At 41.9% G+C, this 12,124-nt stretch overlaps 1 protein-coding gene across 1 annotated transcript; it reads left to right on the forward strand.

Annotated features, from left to right (window-relative positions):
- Positions 1-887: 887 nt before the first annotated feature.
- LOC308282005 (tubulin polymerization-promoting protein family member 3-like) lies at positions 888-5,669 on the forward strand (the record flags this gene model as incomplete). Its single annotated transcript, XM_080722354.1, has 3 exons — positions 888-1,075; positions 5,055-5,208; positions 5,511-5,669. 3 exons carry the CDS (start codon positions 888-890, stop codon positions 5,667-5,669), a joined length of 501 nt encoding a protein of 166 aa, XP_080578480.1.
- Between the last annotated feature and the right edge of the window lie 6,455 nt (positions 5,670-12,124).

Consider the following 12,124-nt stretch of genomic DNA (forward strand, 5'->3'; position numbering starts at 1 on the left):
ATTGTGAGCTTGTAGATCGGCTATTTTCAAATAGCCGCTGCGTTTCGGTTTAAAGTGCTCATGTGGCCTATATAGCTTCTATTGGGCTTGTTTTCATACTGTAGTCCCGGTTGCTTATTTCTCTCACGCAATCTGGCAACACTGGCCCACAGGCCACCATTGTGCAATGGAGCTATGTGTTGTCCCACAGAGCACCCAGCTGTCCTGTTCTCACCTACATAATGGAATCATCTCCATAATAGACATGAGGTTACTATTAGCATAATTTTATGCCTCACAAATAATCATCATTTATCGTTCTTTTCAAACTGTCTGGAAAATAAGCATAGGCCAACTATCTATGGCTTTTGATACTTTGCTTTTTAAGTTATGTTAGACCGACATTTATGCTTTATTTCCTTTTATAATGTGTGTGTGCGCGCGCGCACGCATGCATGCATGCATGCACTTGTGTTACACTTACAGATGCATTTATAGATATACAGTAGAGATATACATCATATTATTTTCAAAAGAACAATAGTAATTGCTCTATATAACCTGTTGGCAGTGTTGTGTCAAATAGTAACAACATATAGCCTCCCCTTTCTAAACATTCATATGAAACAAGACATACATAATAATATACTGTACAAATTATGGATGTTAATTTAACTCAAACGTAACCAATAGACTGCATGGGTCCATTTGGTTGTATTGCATTTTGAGACTCATGCAATACCTCTTTGTCAACCAGGAGTAATCCTACTCGACCACCGGAGAATTATTATTCAGCAGAAGAGCAGAACCAAGTAGTTGTGTAGTTACATTGTATACTCTTGCGCACAGTACCACACAACATAAATTACACTTTCCCCCATGTGTGCGTGCGTGTCTGGTACCCCAGCATGGCGGAGACAGTGTCCATAGCCGAGGTGGAGACCTCCTTCAAGAAGTTCGCGGTCCATGGAGACTCGAAGGCCACGGGCAAGGAGATGCACGGCAAGAACTTTGTGAAGATGTGTAAGGACTGTGGCGTCATCGACGGCAAGAACGTCACCGTCACAGATGTGGACATCGTCTTCACTAAAGTCAAGTAAGATAGACTTTATTCTCTCCTTGGGGAAATGTGTCCACTGCATTTAACCCAGGGGTGGGCAACTTTGATGATGGCGAGGGCCACTATATTTCCACCTTCACTCCAGAGGGCCACATTGCATATCCTACTTTGTCATATCTCATACAAAAATAGCAGATCTACAAGCTCAAAACGCATCGCGCTGCGATGCGTTTTGAGCTTGTAGATCGGCTATTTTTGCCTCTTTTGAATTGGAATCCTGATTTTTTTCTTTTTTTTTTTTGAATCCTGAAATGTAACATTTTGATTCAATTTCAAACGCATTTAGTTATAGACTCATGTTAACTTCATGAACGTAAATACATTGGACATAAAAAAAAATACATTTTAATACTACTATAGTCATTAAGCTACTAAGTTAGACAGACGGAATTAAAGCAGGTCATGCTTGGAATTACAGCTGAAATCAATAATATATAAGTATTCTGGGGTTTTTTTTGGCCACATTAAGTGAAGGTGGGGGCCGCATGTGGCCCCCGGGCCGCCAGTTGCCCATGTATGATTTAACCCATCCTAAAAGGGTCAGTACGCAGCCACCGTGCAGCACTCTCAGACCAATTCCAGTCAGTACCTTGGTCAAGGCCAAGGGCACTGGCCGAAGTACCAAGGAAGCTTGTCTTTTGGAGTGGGAGTGTACTGGAATGAAGGGCCGAAACCCAACGAAAAGAACAATAAAGCATGCACATCCGCTAACTAAAAACCAGGTACCGGGCTGAGGTCAGAATCCATACAGAAAAGTAAGGTCCGCTCACTGGATCATGCACCAAACCTTAAATAGCCTATTTTATTTAGGTTCCTTTTACACCATTGGATGTGAGTGTGACGTGTCTAGCCTTCCGGCTCATCATCAGACACTGAACGACTGAAGTACACACACAGGCACCTACATAACATGTTGTGCTGCAGTCAGCTGTCCTGTGACCCAGCTGGCACTCATAACACCATCAATCATCCATTATCACATAGGCAGCGTAATGCCCATCATGGAATGGAATAAAATACCCAGTTTACACAGATTACCACATAAAAATACAAGTGATCATCACCTATTATTTTAAAACATTTTTTTGAACTGGCACACATGACAGGACATTAGGTTTATACACCGTCATAAAAGTCAAGTGAACAAGAAACCCGAGCACAAACTTATTCTGACAGAAAGGACCCTATACCAGGTTTCAAACCAAGGACATTCTTATGTGAGAGGCAACTGTGCTACCTACTGTGCAGCCCTGATACAGTACTGTATCAGACTGTATCTGTACAATATAACCAGTATACGTCTGCAGTGGTTGGTCTCCCTGCCCTTCCACTGAAAATGTAGGTACCCCGGTGAGACATGGATTTTAATGGAGACATGGATTGTTCATAGAGATCCTGTCAGCAACAGAGTAGATGTATGTATGTATGTATGTATGCATGCATGCATGTATGTATGTATGTATGTATGTATGTATGTATGTATGTATGTATGTATGTATGTATGTATGTATGTATATGTATGTATGTATTGTGGCGTTTCGATATCTAACCGCTCTTTTAGTGAACTGTACTGTACAGGCGAGAGGTGGAAAGAAGGCAGAGACACCCGGAGAAATCCGCGCCCACCCCTGGGCATTGTCACTTAAGGGCGTTACCTGCCAATGTACCTGCTTAATCAGCCTGATTCGAGTCCACCTGTGAGTGGACCTCACCAAACGTATAAAGCAGGCACACCGGGCTATTCCTCCTTTCTCTCTCTGTGCAGCGGGACGCTGTTCATGTGGCCGAATGGCTGTCCCGTTCTGTATCCCAATCCTGGCCTGGCATGAATGACTAACTACAAGATGGCATGAAACATGGACTGCTTTAATTCCCTGTAAAAGGAAGAGCCTAAGTTGATTACAAGTATTCGATTACATTAAGCCCTACTCAGCAGCGCCTTACCTGGGCTCCCCTACCTAAGGGTGAAAGTAACTTAACCTACCTTGACGGCACCTGACCCTGAGTACTCTCAGCAGCCCTAGCTAAATAGCGCGGCTGACGGCTAGTCATTGAATTTTCATTCATTTTTCATTTTTTCATTTCATTTGAAAGCTGGGAATCATAAAATAAAATCCAAAATGATATATTGGTTGTGGAGATTGACCCAAAAGTTTTGAAGATATGGCTTATAGAATGATGCCATGCTGAAATACTACTTTTGAGATATTCAAGTTCTAAATTTGGGAGGACCAACAGAATTATGTCCCGATCTCTCACATTAATTAAAAAATGTCTTATTTACATGCAGAGTTAAGCTCTGGCGTTTAAGTGAAATGTAGCCTGATATTTATGACATATATACATTTTAGAAAAGAAAAAAAAAGTAATTTCAGCCTGGTCTAAAGTAGTGGCTTCCGAAATGACTGCCCCAGTGTCATGCTCAGTCACAAATACTTACCGTGGCCCTACCTGCTAAAGTATCAGATTACCTACCTGCCTGAATACTTACCGTGGCCCTACCTGCTAAAAGTATCCAAATATCTACCTGCTGTATTATTACCTGATTACTTACCTCCTGCTTACCTTCCTCCGCTCCACCTGCTGACGAGTATCCAAGTATCTACCTGAGTACTCCCCTCCAGTGCCTCCTGGCACTGCCCCCGCCCTAAGAACTGCCTGCTGCTGTGCTTACCTTTAAGTTGAACTTTGAAACCTTTCAGTTACCTTTTGCTGTCTCCTTCTTTTCTAAATAAAACGCCCTGTTGGCGGCTTAAACTTTGACTTTGACTGGTGTCTTGCTTCCCGTTCCCTAGAGTATGTATGTATGGAGGAGTATTTGTTTTAATGTGCAGTGCGTCTACCATACAGACATAGTGGTTCAAATAAAGTTGTATTCATTCATTCGACAAGTTCCACATTGCAGGTTTAATAGTGAAAAGGCTGAGAAATAACACCAATTAGTAAATGGTCTCCATTTCTATAGCAACATTTCTCCAAAGTGCTTTATGTTTACCTAACTTGCTCATAAAGGGTCACTGCTGCCCCAGTGTTGCCCCACATGCATCTGAGCAAAAGCAGGAATGGATGTCATTTATTTAGTGATCTCACCCTGGATGGTGTGAATATAAAACTATTGTCTATTAGTTGCTTTACATGTGATGCTGATAGTCATCCTTTTGTGGGCATCAGGGCCGGACTTACCATTGGGCAAGGGTGGGCACGTGCCCAGGGGCCTCAGGGGGTGGGGGGCCCCCCCCCCCAAAAAAAAAAAAAGAAAAAAAAAATTTTTTTTTTCAAAAAAAATGTTTTGGACCCCAAAACATTTAGTAGGCATGATCGCGAAATTCCATGTTTAATCCCCATAACAACCCCATCTTTCAAACATGGCAGCCATGTTTGTTTACATTTCAAGAAAACATAATGGCTGCTAGCTCATGAATGCCTGAACGGATTTCCATTCGTATTTTTTTGTTTGAAAGCTGTGAACAGTGTGCACACATGTGGTGCATGATCTAGGCATGGGCGTGCATGATCCGTGCACTATGAATTACATGGAAGTCTATGGAGAGGGAGGCGGTGTGGAACTTGGAAGCCATTTTGAAAAGACCCTGAATGAGTTAATGATGACATTTTAAAGTATTGCTATCCAAATAAAGTGATATTTGTGTTTAGTTACTGTACATTTTGTTTTATTATGGTAATAACATTGAGAGCTTCTGCTCTGCTCGCCGCACTGCATGTAGTTGCTCTGAAAGTTTAGTGCAGTCTAAAGCCCGCCCACTCTATGTATCCGGTACTTCGCGTGCGCGGTACGTGTGCGGTACTTCGCGCGCGCACAAGGGCCTCTTTATTTCCCCTTGCCCAGGGGCCTCATGTCATATAAATCCGGCACTGGTGGGCATTGATTGTTGTATGGACCTCTCATTTGTGCAGAAAGCATGCAGCTAAAGTAGTGTGCTTTTTGTGTCCTCAGAGCGAAGTCGGCCCGTGTGATCACATTCCAGCAGTTCAAGCAGGCGCTGACAGAGTTGGCTCCCAAGCGCTTCAAAGGGAAAAGCCAGGAGGAGGCAGAGCAGCAGATCTACGGTCTCTTAGCAGGGAAGGAGCCTGCCAACGTGGGAGTCACTGTGAGTCTTTGACAACAAACATGTGTGTGTGTGTGTTTGCGTGCATGCATGCGTGTGTTAGAGCTAATAAACCTAGATGTTGTTGCTGATGAGGACAGTAGCGATGTAAGAATCCTTAGAAATGGGATTTACATTAGGCCGTCTGGAAAATAAATTTCTTTGAAAGAAATGTCTTTTTCCAGACGGCCTAATGTATATTTCACACATGCGATGCATATTGTGTGCATGCTCATGCCTGAATAATTTCCCCTGTGATTATTATTATTATGTTGTGAACAAAACAATCTGTTCCTCTTCTTTAGAAAGTGACCAAAACGGCGGCGGTGGACAGACTGACAGACACCACCAAGTACACTGGATCACACAAGGAGCGCTTCGACGAATCAGGCAGAGGGAGAGGCAAGGCGGGCCGCACCGACATCCCCGGTGCCTCTATTGGTGCCAGGTTCCCTGGGCACTGATGATGATGATGATGATGATGATGATGATGATGATGAGGGAGTCTTCGTCACCTCCAAACAACATACATGATCCTAAAGAAGAAAAGCGAGCGGTGCTGCTGCTGATGAGAGACTCACATGACCTGGCTTAAACACTGACATCCTGCGACGTCATGTCATGTGTAGTTACAACCCCATGGGAAAAACCTTTGGAAAGTGCATACGTCAGACCAACGTCATCCAATGGGTAAACCCTTGTGGGGTAAAAACCAAAGCCACGTAGGATAGAAGCGCATTGCTCGAAAAGCGGGGGAAAAGTGTTTTGTATTTTTCCAAAATAATATGAATAAAAAGAAAAACAATATAAAGAAGTATATTTAGAATCATGAGGACATTTTGGAGCCAACATTCATGAAATCAATTTAGTACTCTTGAAGATAACTCCCTGTGGTGGGAAATGCCTTTTCCACCACTGCTCATATTTTTGCTAATAAACATGCTAACAATCTGAGAGAGAGAGGGTGCATGAAAAAGGCTCTGTACATACTGTACATACAACTTCAACATGGCTACTTATAAACCCCAAGCTTCCCTAGTGACTGTTAACTGTAATGTTATGTTCAAGTGTGACTCTTTCCTACACAGCTAAAAAAAAAGATGACACAGAAGAGCAAAGTATTTTTATCTTTTGAAATGAGCTTGTTGTGTTTTGAAGATAAAAACAGAATTCACAATGGAAACTCTCCTGTAGCCAGGCATTTCAATGCCACAAAGACATGAGGTGTGTGACTGTGTGTATCCTGGGCTTTCATGGTTTCATGGTGAGTCCCATGAAAAGAAGAGCTGATAGAGATTTACTTCTACAGAGAGAAAGCGTACCATAGATTCACTCCATATATACAGTATCCTGTCTAAGGGATTAAACGAGGAACTGGTATTGAATTGCTCTTTTGTATTAGAAAAGTCCTGTTGTTTTCTGGTTGGATTTGTATTGTATAACCTATATATTTTTATATTGATTATATTGTGTATTTTGAGGATTAAAATTCTGACCAAGGCCAGAAGGATTGAAACATGTTTGTTTATTGTTAACTGCTATTGCAGTTCATTATATACAGTTTATAATAGCAAAACGTGACTATTAATTTGTAACTCTCTCCTCACTGGCCTTCCAGCATGTGCACTTAAGCCTCTCCAACTGATCCAAAATGCCGCGGCATGACTGGTCTTCAACCAGCCTAAGTTCTCACATGTCTCCCCCCTTCTCCGCTCCCTCCACTGGCTCCTGGTAGCAGCCCGCACTGAATACGAAACACTGATGCTGGCCTTCAAAGCAGCCAAAAGTACGGCTCCTCCATACCTCCAAAACCTGATGAACCCCTACCCCACCTGTTCACTCATATCAGTCAAGACAGGGATGCTGACAGAACCCTCGCTAAAAACCCCAGGACAAAAATCCACTTTCCTAGACAATTTGCCCACCTGGCCCACAAACTGTGGAATAAACTCCCTAGTCGCACTGTCTCGCACATAGAACTGATCACTAGTTTTCGCTGTGGACTGAAGACTACCTCTTCAGACTCCACCTAAACCCATAGCACTTACTGTAACACTCCCCTTCCCTTGATGACCATACATGAAAGCTAGATGTAATTTTTTTAGGTTTTAGAAAAGTTTTTTAATGATTAGGTGCATGGGCTACCTATGTTATTGTTTTTCTAGATTGATATTCCTATATGCATTTGTTGCATTGTTGTTGATGTACTGACATATTATCTTGCTTAATATCTTGCTTATTATATTGATGTATTACCTGCTTATTGTAAATCGCTTTGGATTAAAAGTGTCTTCTAAATGCCTAAATTATAAATTATAAATTAAAGCCGGCATTGATCAGTGAGTTGAGCTCGCCTATAGCCTTTGAAGTTCCATCGTACAGCAGCCTGTATATGGGATGCTGCCTGGACAGCATGGTTTTCGAGGTTCTTATCTGTGCTACTACCAGCTGAACTTTTCAAACCATGCTGAGATGCCAGTAGGATGCTCTCAACTACAGCGGTGGAAGAGAAGCATCACCAAAGTCCCTCAGCCAAGAAGGAAGGGTAGAGTAGACCTGTTGCACTGGTTGTTCCCAAACCGACCCAATAGAGAAAATAGCTATCTTATAGTTTATTATTATTATTAAAATATAGTTAGGCCTACTTCTTAAAAGCGTATTTGTGTTTATCTTGTATAGTTGTTGTTGTTGTTATTACAATTATGCTATTTTATTTATGAAATTCTCTTGAAAAAATGTTTTTCTAATGTTTTTTTATATATATTTTTTCTTTTTAAATAATAATAAAACAAAATTGTAGGCCTCGTTGGCCTTTTTTTGTGTGATCTTTACCAAAGATGGGTTCTGATTCCCACTGAACCCAGTGTATACTTGATTGATTGAAGACTTTATTAGAAGTTTGCATAGGAAAAGGTACAGTTTCATGACGGTATACAGTTCACTGGTACAAGGTCTACTAAAAGGAGATCCATGAAAAGACTAAGCTAATTTCCACAGGAAACCATTAAAGTATCTCATATAACATTGAATGACAGACGAATAGAACACAGTACTATGCAGTAGATATGTAAAGAAAAGAAAACGAGACACACAAAAAAAACAAAAAAAAACAGTAGGCCTAATTCTAAACAAACAGTAAGTATATACAAAGAAGGGGCAGGGGAGGGTAGGGTTGGGCTAGGTTAGTTTTTTTTAAAGGCTGCTAGTGATCCACACTCCTTTATGGCCTTCGGAAAGGCTTTCCACATTTTGGTGGTATAGCAGAAAAAAAGAGTTTGACCCTTTGTTGCATGTTTTGACTCTGGGTTGAAAGTACACCTAACACCGTCCATTAATACAAACTAAAGAAGTCCTCTGTTCATTTAACTATTGAGGATGGACAATTCATAACAAATGCAAGTAGAGCATCAATATCTGTGAACTAGAGATTGTTAAGTCCTAAAGTCTAAGCTAGAACATACTAGGCCTATATAGACACACAGACAAACACACTGACGGAGGTAAACAAGTCACTAGGGGGCGTGCGTTCTCTTCTGTGAATCACATGTTCACAACACCAACAGTTCTGCAGCAACCATCGTGAATTCCATTCCAGAGTCAAGTTATTCTTTTTGTATAGCCTAGTAGTAGGCCTATGCCTTTGCAAATGTAGGCTAATTGCCTTCTATAAATGCCAAATGTTTTCCTAACTTTAATCCTTACACAAAAATAGAAATATAATGTCCCATTTAATTTAACCCAAACATTGCGTGCAGCAAGCTACACAATCATGTTTATTCATTATCTGATTTGGACTGATTTGTCTCTCTTGGTTGTTGGCGTTCTTTCCCTTTTGATGGGCTCCTAGGCCTCTTGCTGTCATTTTCATTTCGAGTTATGGATCCAAGGATACTGAATAGCATCATCAAATCTTTTCAAAGCGGATATTTGTTTGGATAGTAGCCAGAAGACGGGGCTGAGGAGGATGACGTCGTCATGTGCTGCTCGGTACCCTTTCCCTCCCCTCCCCTCCCCTCCCCTCCTGTCTCCTCTCTCTCTCCTCCTCCTCTCTCCTCCGTTCCGCATCCCTCCAGACAGTTCATCCTTGCTCCATCCCTCCCTCCATCGTTTAGACTAATCATTCCAGGGATCTGGGACTGGGAGTGTCAGGAAGTACTATCATATCAGATCATCTCAGCTTGGTTCAAGGCAGCATCGATCAGTGCTCATCCACCGCTCACTTTAAGGCAGGTAGGCCTATAAACCTTACTGGACCACTATCTACGCTTCCTCTCTGGGATGTTTTTGTGACGATGTTGTCGGAGGCAAATATACCTCGCCATAGGCTATACGATGGTATCGCGCGCCGTAGTAGCCTAATTGGAACATCTGATCCATAAAATAGGCTATGATGTTATCTTTCTTCGCGCCTGCTTTTCACATATAATAGGGCTACTTTTAGTTACCATAACCGTTAGTAGGCTATTGATGACTAGCCTGCAAAAAGTATTTTCCTCCCTTGTAATTTTTACTTTCATTTATGACTAATGACTATCAATGTGACCCTTTTCTACATAGAAATTATGTTCAGCTACCTAAAATATCTAACTTAGTTGCAGAAAAAAACATTTGGGATAGGCCTATGATGCTTTATTTCCTTTTACAGTGTAACAAGCCTTTGCTGGACAAATAGCCTAGCTAATCATGTAAAGAGTAAAGACTCAAGTATTCAAAAGTGCAAATTACAAAGTAAATGTTCCATTTAATTTCAGTGCACTGCTGAACTGAAATAAAATAAAATAAAATAAATATTCTATCTATAAATGCGACAAATCTCTGTCTGTCTGTCTGTCTGTCTGTCTGTGTGTACGTTCGTCCCACCGGCTTCAGATTCGGCACGCACGTTCCCCGCCGCGGCGCGGAGTGCAGTGCCGGGCCTCGACCCGACCCGACGCACGTTTTTTCCGAAACGGCGCAAAACGTTCGGAATCTCCTTATGCGGAGCTGATTGTTGACATCAGGCTGTTCCGGAGGAAATCTGCGCAAGCGCTGACTCATTGTGACATCACTTCATAAAAGGCTCTGACATCACGTACGCCACATGAGTCAACAAAAAATCTCTGTGAATGTGTATGTATGTATGTAATCCGCGTATCTCGAGAACCGTTCTTCCCACCGGCACGCGCGTTCTCCAGATATGGGCATAAAATTAATGCCCGAATGCGGAGCTGATGTCTGACATCAGAGTTTTCCGCAACCGGTACTGTGTGTGCAGAGATCTCCATATATGGGCATAAGGGGACAAAGGCAAACAGATGGTCAAAACGGGTCCTATGACAACAGGTATATTGGGGTTTGCATTAAAGTATATTGGGGTTTGCATTAAAGGGTGGGGCATTCATGGGGTCCGCTCCAAAAAATAAAATAAAAGAGACAAAGACAAACATAAGACAAGCAACAAAGCGTGGGACTGGGAGGATGACTTGAATGATGCAGATTTAAGCAGGCTGTGTATTCTGCTTAAAGAAGAAACAAACAAAAAGCGACAGAGATCTCATATATGGGCATAAAATGGACGCAGATAAACAGATATCTCCATATACGGGCATAAAGGGACACAGACAGACAGATACAGAGATCTCCATATATGGGCATAAAATGGACGCAAATAGACAGATATCTCCATATATGGGCATATATGGGCATAAAATGGACCCAGAACTATATCTGCAGTGATCTCCATATATGGACATAAAATGGACGCCGACAGACAGACAGATACAGATATCTCCATATATGGGCATAAACAGATGGTCAAAACGGGTCCTATGACAACAGGTATAATGGGGTTTGCATTAAAGGGCGGGGCATTCATTCCCTATTTACATCGTTCCCGAGTTGGCCAGGTCGCTGACTAGACGCTGGGCCGCCCGATTATAAATCATCAGAAATGTTGTAAAAATAGCTGATCTGCAAGCTAACACACCAGGACTTAAGTTGTTTATTCAGAATATATATTGTTTAAGTTTGCTGAGTCCCTTCCTATAAATGTAGTGGTGTCAAAAGTACAATTAATATTTATATTTGAAATGTTGCCAAGTGAAAGTCTTGATCATGCAAACATAATATACAGTAGCCTATATTATTATACTCTAAACATACATTTACTTGAGTACAGTACTCAAGTAAATGTACTTAGTTGCAGTCCGCCGCTGGTCACTGCCTGACTAACTCAACTTTATTGAATTAAGCTGCTCTCACTGTGACGGATGTGAGTGTGTGTGTGTGTGTGTGTGTGTGTGTGTGTGTGTGTGTGTGTGTGTGTGTGTGTGTGTGTGTGTGTGTGTGTGTGTGTGTGTGTGAGAGAGAGAGAGAGAGAGAGACAGACAGACAGACAGACAGACAGATAAAAGGACAGAGAGTGAAAATGTTCATTAGATTGATTCTTGCAGCAGTTTCTTGGCAGACAGAGAATCAATCAGCTAATAGAACCATTACACTATGAATCTGTGTGTGTGTGTGTGTGTGTGTGTGTGTGTGTGTGTGTGTGTGTGTGTGTGTGTGTGTGTGTGTGTGTGTGTGCGCGTGCGTGCGTGCAACTTGCATGCGTGCGTGCGTGCATGCGTGTGCGCTGTGCGTGCAATGTGCATGTGTGCGCTCGCTCACGCACACACAAATGGACCCACACAAATGGAACCTAATGGGTCCACATGGGGGTTACAAATGGACACTTTGTTAACATGGATGAAAGATGATAGTACTGTGTCTTCTCATGTATAGAGAGACAAGGATCTATAATATTTCCTCTAAAAATAACATACTTATGTTTCCCATGGAAAGAAAAGCGAGCTGCAACAGTGTTTATGAAAGCTTGCCAGCTTTATCGCAGCATAAATTAAATCCTTACTGTTCATTTAACTGTGTGTTTTGCTACCCCAGC

Source organism: Nannobrachium achirus (genome assembly GCF_963921795.1).
Source record: "Nannobrachium achirus genome assembly, chromosome: 3".
Classification (NCBI taxonomy): Eukaryota; Metazoa; Chordata; class Actinopteri; order Myctophiformes; family Myctophidae; genus Nannobrachium; species Nannobrachium achirus.